Below are 22,560 nucleotides of genomic sequence, written 5' to 3' on the forward strand. Positions count from 1 at the left end.
TGGCTGCAGGACTGCCCCTCCCTACATGTGCAGGCTAGAGGCTGGAGGCAGGAGGGCTGGGGGAGAGGATGCAGGGAGGCTGGAGGAAGGGAGGTGGGAGGCAGGGAGGCAAAGAGGCTGGAGGTGGGAGGCAGGGAGGCTGGAGGAACGGAGGCAGGGAGAGGGAGGCAGAGAGGCGGGGAGGCAGCGGGCCAAGCCCCCATGCTGCGCAGGCCTGCCTCCTTCCTGTCACCTGCACATGGGCTTCCTGTGAGGCTATGCTAGTAGGCGACAGCACTGTGGGTGTCAGCCCGTGTGAACACACAACTTGGTATCTAAACAGAGACACCCTGGGGCATGGAAGGGGGTGCTGTTAGCAACTTGCCAGGACTGTCCCAGGCAAAGTGACCTGGACGCAAACCCCCCTGTGCTCCTACCAGCTGCATATTTTAAAAATAAGGTATGTCCATTGTGTTTTTAGACATGATGCTAATGCACACCGAACAGACTACAGCATAGCGTAAATCTTTTCTATGCCCTGGGAAACCCAGCACTTCATTTGACTTGCTTTATGGTGATACTCACTTTAGTGCAGTAGTCTGGAACCCAACCTGCACTATCTCCAAGGTATGCCTGGATACGCATCAATACGATATACCTATGAAGAGAGCAAGAGCGAGAGCGAGCGAGCGTGCTGTATGGACAGATCTGTATCTCTATATGCCTACGTAGAGGGGGATACATAGAGATAGATTTATGTGGAGATTGGTCCACAATCCACACACTTAGATGCGTAAAAATATGCTTTCTATAAACCAGCGAAGTTTTTGTTTCAAGTACCCCATCACTGCAGCTAGGAGGTTTGGGAGACATCCCTCTGCCCCCAGGATAGGACAGTGTACCGAGCTGTCCGCAGAGGTCACCTCTGAGAGGCCTACTGTCCTGGGAGCCTGAGGCTTCGGTGCCAAGGTACGCCTGCTTTCTGGTGGTAAGTCAAGGGGAGCTCCCACGCTGCCCCCAGTCTGCTCGCCACACTACACTGGTTCTTCCTGGGGGTATTGCTGTCTCCCTGGGCAGTGCTGCTGTGAAGCTATAGCAACCGCTCCCCGCCCCCTCCGCCCCAGGACCTGGAGTCCTCATCTTCTGCTGTGCAAGGAATCCTCTCTTTCAATTCCAGCTAAGAGACTGCATCAAATCCAGAATGTCTGCTTTCATTTCTCTGAAAGTCTTACAAATTCCCCGAAGGGCTTTGGTCTTAACACTCCCCAAAACAGACAGAATTAATTACAGGTGAGATTTGCTTCCTATCTTGCCACATTCCTCCTCAGAGTCTATGTATGAGCGATTGGTTTGGCCAAAGGGAGAAAGATGAGGGCAAATTCTCAAAATACAGCCCTGGGTAAGTAGTGCCTGCCACAGAGAAGGGGTTCAGTAAGTGCTAGGCCTTTTTTCCTGGAAATGGTGTCATCGGCACTAGGATGTATGTCCTTGTTCAGCCCAAAGCATGGGCACTCTGTGGGCAAAAGTGAAATGAGCCAACAGTTGCGGTGAAGTCACAGAACTGGAGGATTTCTGGGAGCAGCAGTAAGAATAACATAGAATGAAACAGCCAGTGTCTGGCCAATCATTTGCTAAAGGGGACGGGAAGAGAGGCAGAATTACTGTAAAGACAGCGAAGTATGTTTCAGCCACAAATCTGGGGAAGAGAGCAAAGAGTAGAATACCTGAAGGTCAGAGAATAAAAACTAATACAGCAGGAAGATAGCTCAGAGACCGGCTGGCTAGCCGACCACCACCCCCCTCCCCCTCTCTTCACAGATAACGAAACAGGCTGGAGTTGAAATCGCTTGCCGTAAGCCAAAACTACAGTAAGTTTAGTTGCAGGATTTCTAACACCACTGAGACTCGACTCTCTTGTGTCTTCATGACAGAAAACAAAGAGGACTGGAGCAATCAGTCAGACCCAGGGTCACATCTTAACTCCCACACTTACTTTCTTGCAGCACGGCCAGCACCTGGTGTCCTGCAGGGATGTTGTTCCTCCTTCAGATGAGAGACAGTCCTAGCAGACCACTTACTTCCTAAAGGGTGACGGGTTCTGCAGCAAATGTGTATTTCTAGAGAGGAGCCTATAGAAAACACCTTTTAGGAGACAGGCATGTAAACAACTCACTGGGAGGAAGACGCAGGATGTAATCTTTCCATCTGACATGATCAATGTGCTTAATTTTTAGTTTCTATTTTCTGTCACCCTATTCTAGAACAGAAGGCCTGTGAGGGTATATTTAAGGTAAGTGTTAGGCACTCAGTACCTATTTGTTGAACAGATCTGTGATTTGGGCTCTAGCAGAGAAGAGGTTACGACAACATGGTGAAAGGAAGGTTTTCTAGAACAAGGAATCTGAGAAGGCGCTCTGGAGGAAAAGAGGAAGGGGAACCATTTCACAGTCACAGACCACGTGGACTGGCAGGGACGTGGAGAATGACCATGATGCTCTCGTTCTGCAGATCAAAAGGAGAGAAACACATTTTAGCTACTGAGGGATGGGTCTGGATGCCATGCTTCTAAGTCTAGTTTCCTTTCAAAAGTTAGGGTCTGGTCAGGCAGAGATATGGCAAGCAAACTCAAGGACAGATGAAGGAGGCAAATGGCACAGATACTTGAACGTACAGGGTCTATTCAGGAAGTAAAGATTAGTTTGGTGATTTGGAAGGAAGAAACACGCATATACAGTGGGGAAAGGGAAGAGAAAAATGCAAGTACGTGGCACAGCCCTGTACTGTGGCCCAGTCAAGTCAGGGAAGCTTCATGAAGAAGAAGACAGAGGATATGGGGCAGCAGGAAGGAAGGACAAAGGGAAGCTACATGCACAGAGCAGTGAAGGAGCTTGACTGTCAGGAGCTAGTGGGAGAGTCTGTATCAGGTGCACACAGACACGAAAGAAAAGGACCAGATCGTGCAAAGCCTCCAAAGGTCAAGCTGAGAAACAATGTTGAACGGTAAGAGGGAGACAGTTGAGATTCTTGGGTGTGGACGGTATGGGGAGAGAAAATGAATCCAAATGGACAGTTCTCAAATTTAGGATGTCCAAGATATCTGAAATTTCTTCTTTGTTCCCCAAATAGATCACTGTCATAGAACCTTCTGAAGACTGATTCTAGGCCAGTTAAAAATAAAGGCCTTGTGTGTGCACATTACATTAGGAGTATTAAGCTAAGAGAATCAGGTTTACAGAGATCAGCCAAGAAAAATTTTTCTTCCTTAGTCAAAATACTATGAAGCCTCACAATTATGACATGTTAACTAGAACTGAAGGATTTTTTGTTTTGCTAAGCCTTGGAAAATAGTTACTTGATAAACTGATGAAGTATTAGCAATTCAGATGGTAGAATAAAATGTACAATCATTGTGTAAAGTTCCAGAAACACTTTATTTAAAAATGGAGTTGTAAATGCATAACAAAATAACATAAGTAATAAATGTAACAAAAATAAATAAGGAGGATAATGTATTCATACAAAATAAAAATAACATAGTAAAAGGCCAAATGTTTATAAGTGAACAAAACCGTGTAAACACTTAAAAGGATAACTAAGTAGAGTAGATGCTAATATTTTCCTTGACAACTCCTTACCTTCCACTTCCACGGGGGTATAATCAGTACCCAAACATTAAATAAAAGAGGGAACAATGGTGTGATTATTGTGTTCGACTTTTTCTTCAAATGGATATTGACCCTGTTTTAATGTTTCACTTATTCCTTCAAAGCATTTGTATCATTCCATTCATGTTCTTTAAAACCTTCTCTTCAGTCTTCCTTTATCAGACAGAATGGAGAAGTTAGCTTTACAAGGAGAATAGTTCATTTACCGTGTTTTTTAATTTAAAGAAAAATATGAGATTCATTATACAACAGACTTCTGTTTTTACATCTCTACAAAAGGCTTTTTTTTTTTTCTTTTTTTTGCATCTTCATTAACTGGCCTAACAGTACAGGAGTTTTTAAATCTTGTAAGGTTTTTGAAGTGCATGGACTTAGTTTGTTTCTTGAAACAAATGTAGTACAGGATTATTGCTAAATATTAAAGACCATTTCGTACAAGGTGCAAAAGTTGCAGTTTTAACCTTTATAGACTGATGGGGTCAAGGGGAAAATCCAAGTCTGCTAGTAATATTTAAATGAATTCATAAGATTCACCCAAATTATAGTGTTCTGGAAACACAAAGGTAATTACTTTCTTTTAAAACTTAACCAAATGTAAACTTACTGGAAAGAGAAAAGACAAGTTTACAGAAGGTATCTGTCACAGGCTTCCTGTTCAGTAGCACAGGCCCGAGCCTTCATCGTTGCTGTCCTGCAGGGTCCTTACAAATGTATAAGACGGACAGGATTTACTACTGGGTCCTACAGGGAAACACACAGAAGCAATTCATTGCTTGGGAGTGAAACTATCAGCTAATCTTATGACTACTGGCTCTCCAAGTCTCCTAATGAAGAAAATTTTAACTTCATGATCATTTCAAGGGAATTTTTTTTCGACTGTCACATATAAACTTGGTAACACAGGACCAATATACGTGTTGTCAGATTAAAAAATATACTCCACCTAAGCAGTCCAGTTTAATCTTTCTAGTTATCATTTGCCCTAAAATGAGACAAAATCTTACTTCCGTTAAAAAAAATTGAAAAAAAAGTGCCAGATTAAGCTTTTTGAAAGTGGAGTAAAACACTGAGGGGTTAAAACAAATACAGTATTGTCAATCTCCTATGTACAAAAAAGACAGTTAGTCCTTATTGATATATAGCTATGTCCACCTAGCACTCCCGGCAAATCTTAGTGCAAACATAATAGTTCATCTCCGTAAACCCCAAGACAATTTACGTAGCAACAAGGTTATATAAATCACATAGATGCTGGAAAATTTCAGAACACAAGAAGGACTATTTTGAAAGGTCAGTTTGACTGTGGAGAGTAACAGGTCATTGTATCCAATGGTAATGAATACTAATATAAATCCTATTATTAAGAAGCAAATATAAGTGTTTAACAAATCTGTACAGATGAAGAAGAAGTCCATTTCAGGGAGCAGCTTGGCACAGAAGACATGGGGGTCAGAAATGTTGGGTATTTAATTTGCTTGTAGGTCACAGCATGGCTTAAAGAAAAAAAACAAAGATCTATGAAGGGAAAGGATGCAATTACAGAATTCAATTTGAAAATCATAAAACCACAAAAGGCAACACTGCCACAATCTGCTTTTGCCTACGTGTGCATCAAGTGGTTCGCTAATGGTCTGCAAGGATTAATAGGATGCCACGTCACAGGTAAAAAATAAATAAATAAAATTAAGAAGACAGAGATAACAAGATTGTAGCTGACCAAGCTGTCTTGTTTTGTGTAAGTCAACACTACGCTGCTGCCAATATTCCTAGTCAATCCACAGGTAATTATTTTTAACAACCGAGAGAAAGTCATTCATGTACTGTAACGTCTTCCTCTTCCCCATCAGGGTTGAACCTATTGAAATGTATACTGAAATCAGCCTCAGACTCAGCATTCTCAAATTCGGCCGACACAGGGATAGCGGCAGGGTGGAGTACCCTAGCTTCTGGTTGGCAAAGTGTCGGTGTCTGACCCGGGCTGCCGTGGTCATTCACAGGACTTGACTTCTGCTTTGGTGGAGACGGCAAGATAGCACTGGGGAATCCCATGTTGTTCAAAGCCTCCAGAGTTCCATCTGGGTCAATCATAGCATTGATTGCTGAAGGGGAAAAAAAAAAAGGAACACAGGGAAAAAAAGAGAATTGCAGATGCAGTTAAATTTGGACGTGAACACTGCTCATGACTCGGATAATACTTCAACTACTGATGGTTGTATGATCTTAAAATTTGCTTAATCCTCTTGATACTGTATTTTAAACCCATTTGTGATAATTCTGGGGCTGATCTACATTGGAGATTATACCGACCTGATTGCTTTCTCTGGTGCCCTGAACAGGCTCACACATGGGCCTTCTGGAGTCTGTTGGAAGACTGAGATTTGAAGATGTGGAATTTAAGAAAGATCTTTTTGAAATCTGCTCATCATTGCAAGAGGATAGGGATAATACTGGTTGTGGTTTTAATAAGCACTCCTAGATGTATTACTACTTGGATAACTGGGGATTCATTGCTAAGATGGGGTTCAGAGTAACTGGAAGGTTGGGGAGGCCCGAGAGAACATCCTCACACTTTGAATGCTACCATAAGCATGTTGTCCCTTTTCTTGGGTAAGGATGTGGGGCCATCAGCCGTGTGCATGTGTGTATGTGCCACTGGGCCTCAGGGACACCCTCAGAACCTCTCTACTAATATCCCATGGCGGCACCTGCGAGCCGCACAGACCTGGCTACTGCATGGGAGGGGCTTTCATTCCAAAAGATCCTTGAGTGGATGAGGAAAACTCTTAGGGAGTGATTTCCAACTTGGCGTTGGGCAGAGGGGGGAGTTGGCAGAAGGAAGTACCTCTAATGTAAGAATCACTCAGAGGTCCTTTTCAAAGTATACTTCCATTCTACCAGCTAACAGTCGCTGTGTTATTAGCAAGACACTTTTCCCCATGGGAGCAGAACACATAACCCTTCGGGGTGTGGAAGCTGACTGGATGTTAACAATCACTGAGCTATGGCCAACAAATAATGCCCATGGTAATTCAAGCAACAAAGACTGAGTAGAATTAGCAGTTAACTCTGGAAGCTATTTGTTCTATCGCTGCAGATTCTAGCTCAAGACACACACAGTCATTAGTGCCTGAGTAAGATGTGCCACATACCCAAACAATGCCCTGTCAATGTTCAGGAGGCAAACAGAGTCCCTTTCTCTTTCTTCTCTCTCTCTCCTTTTCCAGCCCCTTTGGCCAAGATGCACTCTCTTCTTGTGGTTCATCCAAACAACTATCACTCATTTTAGAATACAAACTCATTTGGGGTGACATCATAAATATAACTTAAGAAATGTCAAATCAGATAAATAATATCAACTGTCAATAAGGATTCTGAGTTGCTCACACACATTTTAATACACTATTTTACATATTTTTTTATGTATTTGTATTTATATACAAGTAAAATAGATAATATATAGAATACTATGACTTCATCTACAACAACTAGCCCACATACCCAAGATTTAACTTTACCTTTTTATTTATACTGGATTTTAAAACTTCCTTTTTATGAGTAATTTGGATATGTAGAACTATATATCCATGCGTTACTACATTTAACCAAATCACATTATAATACAGTAAGAATATTTTAAGAGATACCACATTCTAAAGTGGCATCTTAGAATGTACTTGTTTGAAATCATTAGCTCTTCCTACTTAATTCAGTAGTAAATGTACCTTGTAGCTGCTTTTCAACTCTTTTCAGCTCTTGTAAGATAGAAGAAATCTCCTGTAGGGAGAGCAATGACAAAAATTAGCTTACTGTAAGGAAAGCATTTTTATTTGAATAGCAACAAATCTCACACTCCTCTTATTTGGAATATTTAACATCTACATGGCACGACATCTGCAGCAATAAGACAGGAAATGATTATGATATCCCATAAACAAGATGCAAATTTTATAATCTTTAATGTTTAACAAGAATTATTTTTTGAATGAGATAATGGTAAAAGATGAAAAGTTCAAGATAATACTACTGTAATAAGCAAAGACTTTGAAAAACTTGCATTGATCAACCTTACAACAACTTTGTAAAACTGCGTTAAGGATTTTCTTTGAAAAATGCATGAACTGCAACCTTAGTTTTAGTAAGACTCTCTGACAATGAAAACCTGTACAAATTCTTAAGGAGGAGATAAGCAATCTACTGAGTAAATGATTCATGTCAACTTCTGTTTAAGTTTGGCCCCTATTTCAAATCGCCTATTTATAACATATAATTGTTACAACAAAAAGAATGTATTAGCAAGAAACACAAAGTTCCTCCTTCATACTGTCTGCAGCTTTGAAGCAATCAACATTTTAAGACCCTATGACAGACAGCTGAAGGTGTAAAATTTCCCAAATCTGGGTATTTGTATCTATTTAAAACCATAAATCAACAAGCACTTCAAAAGTAAGCATATCATTCCCTTAAACCTATTAAAATGTTTTAATATTCAAGCAGAATTCCCATACCATGCTTGAGGTTTTCACAATCGGGACTTCACTCTCAGCTCTTAACTTGCTTTCTATTTCATCCCAATTCCGATCCTTATCTTTAAATAATATTCTAGAAATCAAAAAAACATAAACATTTTACTTTTCATGTTTTAAAAATCTGTCATATGTTTAACAGTCAAAGCTACACGAGGATAAAGAAACCACTAAACAAAAACCGCAAATAAACTACTAAGCCAATATTACCAATTAGCTCATTTATGTGAGAAATCTGTATCAAAAAAAGCAAGTGTGTGGTTGTGAATACACACATACATCCTTTCACATTTATCACATTCGTTACTGAAAACCAAATATACAACAAATGTTGATGACACCACCTCTAAATTGTTTTTACCTAACATTTGTAATTAACCATAAAATGACCACTTATCAAATTAGCACAACTTGGTTCAGAAAGAATGTGTGCAGTATAAACCTAAGAAGAAATTAAGATGAACACAGACCGAATTAGGTATGAAGAATTTCCAACTGATTAAAGTGTGAACATTATTTTAAAGGCTGAAAATTGGAGTACTTACTGTGCTTTTCTTTAAAAATCTTAATTCAGGTTAGATTTGTATATGATTAACCAATTAGAGTAAGACACTATCCTTCTGATAAAAACAACTGCCACACAGATAATTATCCTTACATTAGGAACTAAATACTTTAACTCAGTATCTTAACTTATTAAATATCTTAACTTATTAAAAAAAAGTACCACAAAGTTTTGTCTTTCAAAAGTGGTGTCCTTCTCTCCCAAATACTTTGGAATCTTTGAGAGAGGACTCAGCAGCTTTAGAGAGACATAAATAATAGGCACCTTTCTGGTTTCCTTCTAAGATTTCTTTGTTGAGCCTGGAAATCTAGTTTAACTGACTTTATATAAACATCACCAGTGTACAAGTAAATAAATTATTACTACTGGAAGCTGATAAGTTTTTAAGTAGTAAACTAAATTATATTATTTGTATTTCTTCAAAGATCAATATGGCAAGTACAACTTACTTTTGGCAAACATGAAATTCATCAACATCAAATCAAGTCTGGAACATCTATAATTATGCATCACCATTCTTAAAAGGGCAATAATGATTCTAGAAACTGATAAATTTTCTAAACCTGAAAGGCTAATAAATGTCCTTGCCAGCTGTCTAAGAGCTGTTTTCATAATACTAAGATAATTAGGGCACTTATGGAAATTATGGGATATTTGTAAAAGAGTCGTTGCAGCATTAGGACTGGCGGGAAGAAAACAGTGACTGTTTCATGGACCAATGGAGAACTGCAACGGACTCGTATAATAGAGCAAGTCCGTGCTTAGCTACAGCGTGCTAAAAATTTAGTGAATTTTGCCAGAAGATGGTTACTGGGTATAATGCTTGGGCTTCTCAAACTGTTAAATGGTACATAGTTCACCTCTGCTTTTTTGAAAATGGCTTAGAATGGTCACCTGAGGTCCCTGACTCCAGAAAAGCTGGAGCTCCTCCAGAGCTTTAAGTACTGAAGGGATGAAAAACTTACTTTAAAGATAATCTGTAAATATTGCGGTATGGACTTAAGAAGCCAAACGTACCATTTTGGCTTTAGGAAGTGAACTCTAATACAGTATTTAAATCTAAGGAAGCAGAAAACTAGATCGAGACATTACTTTAGACTAGGTCATACTGGTTAGAACTGTCTTTGTTTAAAGGTCATTACAGATCTATCAGGAAAAAATTCATAGCTTTTGAGTGATCTTCGTATTACATTACAGATTCAAAATGGTACACTAAATGTCACCATGGGAACACATTAAATTCCAAGGATAATTTCATTCAATAATTTAACTATTAACCTAAAAAACCTTTCTTTGATAAGGCAGTTGGCTTTAGAATAAAGTCTCTGGTTCATACTCTACGACTTTCACTGTCTATTCTCTAGTGCCCTTAATCCATGCAAATTAGGGTTACAAACTGGTAGTCTACCAACACAGGGCCATGCTACGCAGCTTGAGGGGGTCCTTTTCACATGGAATACTGTGAGAACTCTGTAAAACGGTTTTTGCATAAATATTTTCAGCCGTGCCCATAGAAAGCATTGGGGCAATTTAAATAGGTGTATATTGTTAGGCCCAGGTAGGCATTTGAGTTTATAACTCCTGGCATAAAAGTTAAAGACCAGTCATTCTCCAAACTGCCTGGTACTCCACACAAAAGGTTCAGGCTCTCTCCCTTAGATCTGCTTATTAAAAATTATACCTATCTTTGAATACTACCTTCCATAAAGCCTTCCTTCATTGTCCTGAATGAAAGTGATCCTTTCTTTGTCTTTATCTATAAGTGGGCACCAATCTACCACATGCTACCCTGTACAATAGTTAAGTGTGTATATGCTTCACCTTGCTGATCAGATTGTAAACCCCGTAAGGGTAGGGATGAGGTTTTATCCTCTTTATGATCTTCCACAGAGCCCGCCATAGTGCTTTACAACACATGGTACAATTCAATGCTCACACTGAAGGCAACAATATCAAACTTGATTGAGGCATTTTTACGTATTTAACCTTTTTAAATTCTGTCAAGTTTCTGACAGTAAGATCAATCAACCAATGAATGAATGTGTTTTTTGGTCTCAATTTTAATTAAATGCTAAAGCTACAAAAAGTAGTTTTCTTTGGAGGAAACTAGGGAGGAGTTCAGTGCAGACTGAGAAAGATACTTGGTAGGAAGCAACAGTCAACAGGAAGAGAGAATGGTATCAGTCAGGGACATGATGAAAATCTACTGAATGAATACATGAGTGAATGGGGACCCAGTTACTGTGGAGGACGACTTGTATTTCAATAGGTGGGATGAAATAAAAAGGGATCTCCATTTACAGGTGAGAAGACTTCAGAGTTTTCCTGCTGGTAGGTCGCATGACCACATGATGAGACCTACATGTACTTTTATGGTAACGTTGGCTATTGAGAGGACCCTATTAAGGTATTAGCTTTCCATGGTTTTTTATGGTAAAGTCCAAACTCCTGAACAAATTCAACCTACATGGACCCTCCCTTACCTCTCCAGGGTCATCTCTCATCGCCCCCGGTCCTCTTACTTCACCCAGGTTTTGACCATCTAACACCATGCAAAATTTAGTTATATGGGTCATCCTTCTAAATTTACTGGAAGAGAAAGCAAACTGCCTTTACAGTAGCTTAAAACATATGTTAAAATGGTTGTGTTTTTAAAAGAACACCTTAAACACAATATTTTAAAAAGGTACTTTTGGAAGAGTTTTAGAAAAAAATTATCTAAATGATTTCTCTTAAACTAGATAGTTAGCCTTGCAATTCAATAACACGGTGTTCAATGTGTTTTTACCATCATTAGGTACTTATCAAACACTGATGAAATGTATTATTTCAACATACAAGCAATATAAGATTGTGTGCAATATTGTAATTCACAAACCATATTCAGACATGGTTTCATTATATCTTAAAATTTTATTTATAGGAATCAGAAATTAAGCCACAGCATCAATGAATTTCTGAAGTATTTTTACATAGTTTTTATACCTTGAGCCTTCTTTTATACCTTGAGCCCTTATCTTGATATCCCTTAAAAATGTACCAGTTTATCTCTTCACTGTATTGCCTTGTAAAAAAATATTAAATTCTCCTTAGGTTAAAAAGGATAATGTAATCTACATTGTCTTATTTTTTACTTTTTAGATTTTTTTTTAACAAAAGTAATACAGAACATGGTTAAAAATACAAATATTTCAGAAAAAAGCATACATATTATATGTAACACATATTATGTGTGTATGTGAATGTTCATATACATATAATTCTTCCCTCCAGGTTTACTTCTTAAAGGTTTAGGCCTCATAATATATTTACTCTTCTATACCTTGGTCTTTTCACTTAATACCTTTACCTTTACAAAAGAGTTCTCAGAGAAGTATATCAACAGCGTCTCCAAATACAGTTGAAACACGAGGCATATTACCTTCACACTGACTGCATGTTTGGCTTTTCTTAAGGAGTACCTTGTACATCTCACTAATTTAAATAGTTATTTTAATGACTACCATTATGCTGCCATCCATGTTTTTTTTTTTTTCCAAGATAATTTACCCGTATCAATTTTCACATCTTCCTATAAATTTTAAGTAAACTGAACTTCCTATAAAGTAATAATTTAATATTCACTCATGAACAAATAGTTACATAGTATATTCTAGGTACTTTATAATTGGACGAAGACCACTGCTCTCATGGGATTTACACATTAGCTCACTTACTGAGCATATCCACTTAAACAAAGTTAGCTTTTCCTGCTATCTCCATGTGATTTGTCTTCATTATTTTGCTTTAATTATCTGATTTTACTATTCACAACTTCTATTCCAACCAAGCCCAATCACCCCTTTTTCCTTTTTATTATTAAAATCACTAGTTATACAGAATAAAAAGTACAAAGACAATATAATTTAATTGGGTCCTTTCTAAATTAGGAAAATGTGTCCATTTTAAGGTTTGTATTTGATTGAAAAGAAATCAAATTAGTTGCATGTTATTTATAAATAACACATTCTGTGATTTCTGATTTGGCTTATAAGTGAGCCCACTGTTTTTCTTTTAATCATACTCAGTGACTAAGCAATCCGCACCCTTGGTATCATCTTAGGTGAGGTATGTGTATGTGTCCCCCAGTAGCTACATCACTTCCAAGTGTGCTGGTCCCACCACCTTCTCTGAAAAGTCACAGTGCTCTCCTTCACCACAACAGCCCATCATCCTAGGAGTTGCCAGTACAACATGCAGCTGGACAAATTAAGTCCAACCAATTGAAATTTGTAGGGAAAAAAATTTTAAGCCTAACCAATTAGTTATTACACACGAACTAACAATCGTGCCTGCCTAATACCAGGAGTCATGCCTCAAGTTTGGCTCAAGTACTCACTGTAGTTGAAGGTGGTAACATTGTTATTCTGAATTTAATTCCACTAAAATTATATTCTAGAACTAGGACATACTGGAAGGATAATGAAGCAAAGGGATAAATAAATGAAATAAATATTGATAAAAATAATCTTATATGGGAACAAAATCTCCAAATCTCATCAGACTGAATGATTTTTGACTGCATATTATTTGTCCTGCACTGTTTTGATGCCCTCATAATTGAGTACACAAGGCAGACAAGTAACCAGGTATTCTGAGTCTTATAAAATTACGCAATACTGTCCTCTTTACTGATGAGGAAGATGAAATTAGACTCAACTTTCAGGTCTTATAAAAGCCAACCCCAAAGGTCTGTTAAATACTTACCTATTATTTTGTGGAGGAGTAAGCTGTTCCTGGTTATTAATAAAGTTAACCTAAGTAATTAGAGCTGTTAACTCTCAATTACAAAGGGCTGATTATTTAGGACATTTCTTTCCCTTTTTGCCCCCTGCATGTGATCTAGCTTATGGCTGTTACTTACACCTACAAAAGACAAGGAATGGGACACTGGCAGCAGGAAGACTCAGTGCCACCGGCTTCACTAGCTCCTACTAGCTGTGGGGGGAGCAGGCTCGCACAAAGTGGAACACGTGTCTGTTAATAATGGAAGCCGGGAGGTTCCAGTGACAGAACAGTACCTGATCTTTCCAGCTGTTTTATCTATAGACTGTCTTATCTTCCTAGAAAACTGAAAGACGGATGACAGCAGCAGATTATCTCCCATGACCTGAAACATCCAAAGAAATTATATTAAAATATTACCACTGTATTGCGAAACCATTGAGAACACCAGTCACAGCCCACTATGTTTGGGGGCATTTAGTATGTATGCTAATTTTAATAAAAGGTCAATGAAGAATATAATTAGAATTAAACTGTATAACTAAACTATATAACTAAATTGAGAAAGAGAAATAAATATCAACAAAGGAGTTCCTTTTTTAAAAAAAACTTGTCAAGGTTCCATGTTATTTTGGTCCACACCACTTTTAAAAACCAATCTGTATTATCTTATCTTCAATGACTATCATGATCCTCTCTCTCATGCCTCCAAATCAAATGATAATAAAAGAGAAAATACAAATAATTTAGAATGCTAAGTTTATTATCTATTCTTTCACCAAATAATATGAATGTAGAGATGAAGAAGGTTACAATCCTGCTCTTTGGAGCAGAGTCTAGTGGGAGAGATAATTTTTAAAAATTTACTCAAAAGAGGGGCGCATGGCTCAGTTGGTTAAGCGTCTGACTTCAGCTCAGGTCATGATCTCTCAGTCCAGGAGTTTGAGCCCTGCGTTGGGCTCTGTGCTGACAGCTTAGAGCCTGGAGCCTGCTTCAGGTTCTGTCTGTCTGTCTCTCTCTCAAAAATGAATAAATGTTAAAAAAAAAATTTACTCAAAAGAGTAAGTTTTTATTATGGAGGTTGATACCACCCTACTTGAAACTTATGGGCAAAACTAGGGCTTGGCAAACTTCTGTAAAAGGCCAGAGAGTGAAGGTTTCAGGTCATCTGGTCTCAGTTACAACTATTACCAAACTCAGTGCTATGAAAGCAGCTATAGGTAACACACAAACGAGCAGGCATGGCTGTGCTGAGATACCGCTTTATTTATAAAAACAGGTGGCAGGCTGGATTTGGTCTCCAGAAGCGAGAAAAAGGACTGAACTTGGGGCTAGATGTGGGTTCCCAAATCACCTCCTTGTATGTCAAAACTGTATTTAGACTCTGCAAGACAATCCAAAAAATAAGATATGGCCTTGGAGGTTAAGAAGCTTTAAAGAGCAGTGTGGGAGTTAAAAGTACCTAGGAAATACTGTTAAATATTTTATCAAAAAGAACATTAAGTGCTAACTTTTGTGAATTGGTGCGAGGCAAATTCTAATGAAAGGAGTTCAGTGAAAGGAGGCAGAAGTAAGGAAGGCACCATGGAAAATGAGAACCCGAGAATGACAAGGGTTGGGGGATAAGGGTTGACAAGTCAGTGGGGGATAAAAAGTTACTTAGGATGTGATCAGCAACATACAGGCAGTAATAAGGCTACATAAACATGATTTTGAGAGCCTTGAGAAAACAAGCCAAAACAAGAGTGGAAGACATGTATCACTTAGGCCAGGGCAGGGAGTGTGTGTTAAAAGCATCTAGAATAGGGCACCTGGGTGGCTCAGTAGTTAAGCGCCTGACTTTGGCTCAGGTCATGATCTCAGGGTTTCTGAGTTCGAGTCCCACAATTGGGTGAGCTTGAGCCCCGCTTCAGGTGAGCCCCGCTTCGGGTAAAAACATGAGCCCCACTTCGGGTGAGCCCTGCTTCTTTCTCTCTCTCCCTCATTCTGCCCCTCATGGGATTCTCTCTCTCTGCCCCCTGCTCACTTTCGCCACCCTCTCTCTCACAAAAAATAGATAAGTAAATAAAAATAAACCAAACAAACAAAAGCATCTAGTATATAGTGCAGTGGCAGCCATGGAGCTAGCTGTGTGCTTTCCCATTGGGACATTTTTTTCTACTTAGTATTATGCAAACATACACATTCTTACATACTTTTAGCTCCTGTTCCTTAAATCCAGGGATGCACAGGATGCCAGCCTATGACCAAACCCTTTTTGCCCACTGCTGCTTTCTACAATCTTCTCCTACCCATGCCCTAAGGCTTTTTACCTGTACCACCCCTGCATGTCGTCCTTCAAATAGCTCGTTCCATGGTGCCATTTGAAATAGCCAGTTTTTGGTGAATAAACCAAACTATATCCTTGAATTTTTCCCAAGCTCATTTCATCTAATTTCCATTATCATAAACCTTTCCAATAAACCTCTCTTTACTTGATTTGTCACTGCCACATTTACTTAAATAATTTTTATCTGCATTGGTTCACAAGTACATAGAATTAATCACAATTCTTTTTAAAAAAATTTTTATGTTTATTTTTGAGAGGGGGGGAGGGGCAGAGGGAGAGGGAAACACAGAACCTGAGGTAGTCTTCAGGCTCCAAGCTGTCAGCACAGAGCCCGATGCGGGGCTCCAACTCATGAACCGTATCGTGACCTGAACTGAAGTTGGTTGCTTAACCAGCTGAGACACCCAGGCACCTTTAATCACAGTTCTTAATTCATGACATAGCTCACTAGTCCAATACGGACCACTTTTTCTTTCTTTCTCATGAATAACGTAAGAAGCACTTATGAATCTAACACCAAAACAAAGGCTAGAATGCAACAATAAGCCATTTGCTCCCGATGCCATAGGAAGAGGATACTTGCCTCTGACCTCAAGCTGTGTGATTTGGTTTCACCAATGGGACAGTAGCAGACACAACATGAACGTGAAGTGTGCCTGCATGGTGGGGCTTGCTCCCTTGTGTTTCTGATATAACCACGACAAGAACATGCCTTAGCCAGCCCACTCGTCCAATCAATAAAAGACACATGGGGCAGACCTGGACTCAACCTATAACTTTTTTTTTTTTTTAAAGATATTTCAAAGTTTATTTGAGAGAGAGAGAGAGAGAGAGAGAGAATGGGGAGGAGCAGAGAGAGAGGGAGACACAGAATCTGAAGCAGGCTCCAGGCTCTGAGCTGTCAGCACAGATCCCGACACGGGGCTCGAACTCACGAATTGCGAGATCATGACCTGAGCTGAGTTGACACTTAGCCGACTGGGCCACCCAGGCACCCCTCAACCTGTAACTTTCAATTGTCCAGCTGAGCTGTCCCAGTTAACCCACAGGTATGTGATAAATTTATGCTTACTGCTCTATGCCAGTGAGATTTTTGTGGTTTGTTATACAGAAATAGCTGACTGATAGAATCTACTTCTACTTCTATGGTTTCCCCCTCCCCATTTCCCTATTGCCCTCCGCCCAAGTTGAACAGTATCTTAAATTCCATTCATCATTCCCTTGCTTTCCTTTTTATATCATGTGTTACTTCCATTTCTGTCCTAAGTATATCTTTTCATTTTTAAAAAATGTATGAGAAAGAATCACATTATATATCTTCTGAGAATTACTTTTTTCATTTACTGTTATACTGTTAAAATTCATCCATGTAGTGGCATAGTGCTGTACTTCATTTATTTTTATTACTCTGTAAGTATTCAATTTGTGAATATACCAGTTTATACATTCTCTTTCTGCTGATAAAAAGTTAGACAGTTCCCAAGTTTTTGTTAGGCCCATAGTGGTACTATAAATATTCTTTTACATGACTTCTTTTGGCAATAGGAAAGGGTTTTTCTCTTGAGCATGTACTAGAGGTAAAACTGTGTGATAGGATCATGTGACATGTTTACATTCAACTTAAGGAAATAATGTCAAACTGTTTTTCCAAAGTGTGCCAATTTAACGTCTAGTGGCAACACAAAAAGGAGTCTATGTATCCAAGCTCTCCAATACTTACTATTTTAAGATTTTTAATTTATTGCCAATTGAATAAGAATCACATTTTCGCCCTGAAATGTATTTCTCTGAATACTCATGAGGTTTAACATCTCTATTTTGTAGACTTCAGTTAATTTCTTTTCAGTCAAATGCTGTTCACGTCTTTTGGAGATTTTTCTGTGGAGACTGTTTTTGCCTTAATTGATTGGCAGGGCCTTCTTTATGTATTCTGTATACTACTCCTTCATTGACTGCATGTTTCACAAAGTCTTTCAATATACTCTAATTTATCAGTCTTTTATTTTAAAGCTTTTTTGTGTCTTTTTTTGAAAGACATTTACCTATACTTTTAACTTAAAGTTTTAAAGTTTTGCTTTTGCCCTTTAGAAACTTAACTCATTTGTAGTTGATTATTTTGTACATGATTTAATGTCAAGATGAAACTTCACTCTATTCATAAGGGCAAGCACTTTTTTCCCCAGCCCCATTTATTGAACAGTTCCTTCTTTTCCCACAACAGGACATGTTTCCTCTGACATTTGTTAAAGTTTGTGGTTTACTTACTTCATCTCTGCTCCAGGTTCTCCGCCTTGTAATTGTTAAGTGATCAGGAGGCTCTGTTGGTTGAGGTCTTGGATCATTAGACCGACCGTTGTTTCCTTCTGGTGTTTTAGAATGAACTAATGGAGGGATCTTTCGGAAGTTGAGGCTTTCATCAAAAACACGATCAACCAACTAATAGGACAAAAGCATATCCTTATGAGAATAATTTGGGTAAGTACCGATATTGGCATTATAATTTTTTTTTATTAGACAGAAGTTATTACATTCTCAAGTAGTAACAGAAGCATGATATCTTCAATAAACCAATTACTCTTTCTTTTTATAAGTTCTTCAAAGGTGCCTGTTTAATAAAATAGATGTTCATCTACATAGATTTTTAAAATCCAAAACACAGAACTTTGTTAAGTTCAATCCTTCCATGGATAAGATTTCCCCCAACTGTAAAACAGATAGTAAATAGAAAAAGCTGAGCCATGTAGATGGACAAGTTCATTTTACTCACAATGCCTTACCAATGTAAAATAATGTTTCTTTTTCTTTTAGTTTCCTATGTTGTTTTTTGTTTTTCTTCCCCAAATCCAGGTGCCAAATTTCTTCACAAATACATAAATTGCAAATTCCAATTAAGTTTACAAAGGAAACAATTTTTAAATCCACAAAGTAAGTATTTTGGTCTTAGGTAAACTTTTAACAATGCTACAGCAGTTACATATTCTAGTGAAAATGACATACTGCCATCTACAGTGCAAATTATACACATCCAATAATACAAAGTAACTCAGGTTTACTGAAGAAGGAATAAATTTTAGTACAATATTCTAAGATAAAACAAAAAGGAAAAATGAAAGTCTATTCAATGAAATGACTGAGTAATTTTACTGGGTCTGCGTGAGTGTATTATCATGTTAGGTAACATTTAGTTAGATAGCTGAGGAAATAATGTGTTCATCGTTTTAAATGTACCAGAAGAATTGTGTATGTCTTGCCACCAAGAAGATCCTTTTGTTTTTCACCAATGAGGATGATTTTATATACATTTACAATTGATCAATGTGGTAACAAAACTCTACACAGATTCACAAAAGCTCATTTACCAACTTAGACAACACATGAAGGTGAAAAACAACAACTACAACAACAAAAATGACCATTAAAGAACTGGATTATAAAAGGAATGTGACAAAAAGCAAAGGAAGAGATTATTAATAGAGTTTGTCAAAATCGAATCTGTCAAAAAGGCTAGCCATTTGGAGCTACTACTGATGACATTATTTTATAAAATTAACGAAGCACATTAGAGGCTGGCATTTTTTCATGTAAAAGGCTAGATAATAAATACTTTCAGCTTTATAGCCATACAGTGTCTAACTACTCATTTCTGACATTATATCACAAAACAGACAGATAATTAAACAAAAGAATGTGGCTTTGTCCCAATAAAACTTTTAATTCATTCTCTCAAATGCCAATCTTTTGCTTGTATTTCTGCACCAGATCGAGAGCCAACATGTCAGACTACCATTTATTTTTCATTATCCATTAAAGGCACCCTCTGGAGCAACGTTAGAGAGCCAGAGAGCAGGAGGTCCCGGTTTGGGGAAGGCAATAGTCTCTACGTGCTACCTCGCATTCCAGAACTTACAGGAAGGTTTCAAAACTGAATATGCATGTATTTGTGTGTGGGTGTGTATGTGTATATATCTTTGTGTATCTATGTGTGTATATCTTTCAGTTTTCAAAGTATCCTTAAACATATATGTGTAATTTTCAACAGAATTATTTAAAGTTAGTGGAAACTGTACAATTTTTCCTTTATTTGCTATTAGAGACATCTACTAGCCAGCTACATATAAAAATGCCTTTTTAATTGAAGTATTTTCATAGCCAAATTTTATGGAAGTGTTATACAATCATTTATCAAATTTTAGTTTGCTTTTCAGATGTCATTTATAGTCATATTTTCCAGTGAAACTATATACCAGTAATTGGCAGACAAAGTACCGGTTTTAAATAATTTTACAGCTTCATGGAATAGACCAAATGTTAGCCTTTGCTAGTTTTGTTACAAAAACATAAAAAGAAAAATTTTAAACCAAAGTTGGAAAATGCAGAGTTTCATGCAAACAGGGAGGGTGGGTATAACTCAAATAAACTCAGCAAAAGGCTAAAAGCAAAAGAAACAAAGAAAAGGAAGAACCTTCTGCATCTGTCCATGAAGATCTCCTACCTCTTCTCTAGTGTCTATGGCAGAGCCCGGGGTGGTGGCCGCAGTGCTTACTGTGGTGCTGGGGGCGGTGCCCGACGATGTCACTGAGTCTATCTCGCCTGCTACGTCGTTGATTTCCCGAGCAATGAGGGCAAGATCCTGGCTGATCCTGGTGATAGTTTCAGAAAAGAAGTTTAATCTCTTTTAAACAACAGCTCTAGACACAATCATTTGTGATAGAATCCATTACATAAGCTCGACATCTAATTAAAGATCTGTACCAAAAACTTAAGACTCTTTGGAAATCCTATCAACTATTTTGATACTCAAAAAAGCTTTCAAGCTTTAATTCCAAAAATTAATAAAATTAAATTTCACGTCACTTTGAAAAATATGTTAAACACCCTGAAGTAGTGACACGTCTTTCAAAATACAGTTCATGTTAACGACCAGCACTAACAGATGACAGCTCTTAGACTTGGGGGTGGTAAACAGAACCCAAGGAGTCCATGAACCTGGATAAGAAGGAGCAATTACAACTTCATTCTCACTAACCTCCACCTGAAGCTTAGCATTTCTTTCAGTGAGAATTCGGGTAACAAACAGTAGTGGAATTAGTGATACTGGGTTTTTTTCCACCCACAGAAATCATAGATAGTATGGTTGCTATAGGTGTCCCAGAGCCTTTCATCATCACTGCCTCAAGATTACTGCGGTCATTAAACCCACAGCAACAAAGTTCCATGTACTACTCTGTCACTTTAAAAATACTGTGATAACATTACAAAGAAATGCAATCATACTGAAACACAACGAAGTAATTTCCTGTTTATGTATTTATTTATTTAGTTTTAAAGTTTTTAAAATTTTATTTTATTTTGAGAGACAGAGAGAGCACAAGCAGGGGAAGGGCAGAGAGACAGAGGAAGAATCCCAAGCAGGATCCCAACTGTCAGCTCAGAGCCTGATGCGGGGCTTGAACTCACAAACTGTGAGGTCATGACCTGAGCCAAAATCAAGAGTCGGATGCTTCACTGACTGAGCCACCCAGAGTCCCTATGTTTATGCATTTAGAAGCACTGTTCTGAGGGGCGCCTGCATGGCTCAGTCTGAAGCTGAAGTGTCTGACTTCAGCTCAGGTCATGATCTTGCCGCTCATGAGTTCGAGCCCCATATCGGGCTGTATGCTGACAGATCAGAGCCTGGAGCCTGCTTTGGATTCTATGTCTCCCTCTCTCTCTGCCCCTCCCCTACTCGCTCTGTCTCTGTCTCTCAAAAATAAATAAAAACATTAAAAAAAAAAAAAAAAAAAAAAGAAGAGGCACTGTTCTGAGAAGAGATCCATAAGCTTCCCCAGGTGGCCAAAGAGATTAGTAACCCCGACACAGCACTCTGTTATGCACAGCACCTCACAGTACACATGAGGTCATTTGAGAGGCACACAGTTCTTGTGAGGTAGGCCTTCTCTAACCGAATGTGAATGAGGACACATTCTCAGAGAAGGTGAGAAGCTTGCTCATGACAACACAACTTACAAACAGCTAAGGCAGAGGGCCACATTCCAGGTTTAGAGCTCATTCCCGGAGAGCCATTTATTTGTGTCATCAGCCACACAGATTGAAGAACTAAATAAGTATTACCAGTGATAAGCAAAAGAAAAAACTGATTTTTCCCTATTTTTAAAAGAGAGCAACTTACATAATCTACTACTGGTATTCCTGTTTTAATCAAAAAGATTTCAATTCAATGAGACTTGAAAAATTTCTAAGTTATGGATCTACTGAACTCAATTTGGCTACTTCCACAAGGAAGGTTTTGAAATGACAGAAGGTTCAAATGAAAGCTTCTTCAACTTTAAAATCGAAAGCAGAAGCAAAGTAAAACATGTTTTGACTTGAGCAAAATGTAAGACTTTCAAGGAATGCAGTAATTGCATAATAATTTAACTACAGATTTTAAAAAAAGGTGCTAAATGGAAGCTTATGGCCTACCAAGAGCAATCTGTGGTCACTTCCTTTATTTATCAATACAAAAAGGTAGGAAGAACACCAATAAACACTTTCTGGTCTCTTATTATGTTCCAGGAACCGTGTTATGACCTAAGGGCTATAATGATGGAGAAGCAGATAGAGTCCCTGCTCTCATAAGCTTACAACAATTGTAATGAGCACCATTACATTATAATACAGTCAAAGCCACTATTTGATAGTGAGCACCATTATATTTGTTTTTTAATTTTTTTAAAGTTTATTTATTTTGAGAGA

At 38.2% G+C, this 22,560-nt stretch overlaps 1 protein-coding gene across 11 annotated transcripts in view; it reads right to left on the reverse strand.

The window, feature by feature from the left end:
* Window positions 1–3,386: 3,386 nt before the first annotated feature.
* The window catches only part of CEP170 (centrosomal protein 170), a 126,615-nt gene continuing 107,441 nt past the window's right edge, over window positions 3,387–22,560 (reverse strand). For 6 of the 11 annotated variants that reach the window (XM_086694736.1, XM_086694747.1, XM_086694743.1 and 3 more), the window contains 6 exons: window positions 20,288–20,465; window positions 18,091–18,261; window positions 13,793–13,881; window positions 8,150–8,243; window positions 7,367–7,418; window positions 3,387–5,743 (listed from right to left, as the gene is read on the reverse strand). In XM_086694736.1, the coding sequence (XP_086550862.1) occupies window positions 5,454–5,743; window positions 7,367–7,418; window positions 8,150–8,243; window positions 13,793–13,881; window positions 18,091–18,261; window positions 20,288–20,465 (874 nt within the window). In that variant the 3' untranslated portion in view covers window positions 3,387–5,453. The remainder of the gene's footprint in view (window positions 5,744–7,366; window positions 7,419–8,149; window positions 8,244–13,792; window positions 13,882–18,090; window positions 18,262–20,287; window positions 20,466–22,560) is intronic. The other 5 variants (XM_086694746.1, XM_086694739.1, XM_086694744.1 and 2 more) reach the window with 4 other exon arrangements.

This window comes from Puma concolor, chromosome E4 (assembly GCF_028749965.1).
Source record: "Puma concolor isolate L17-30 chromosome E4, mPumCon1.1.hap2, whole genome shotgun sequence".
Taxonomy (NCBI): Eukaryota; Metazoa; Chordata; class Mammalia; order Carnivora; family Felidae; genus Puma; species Puma concolor.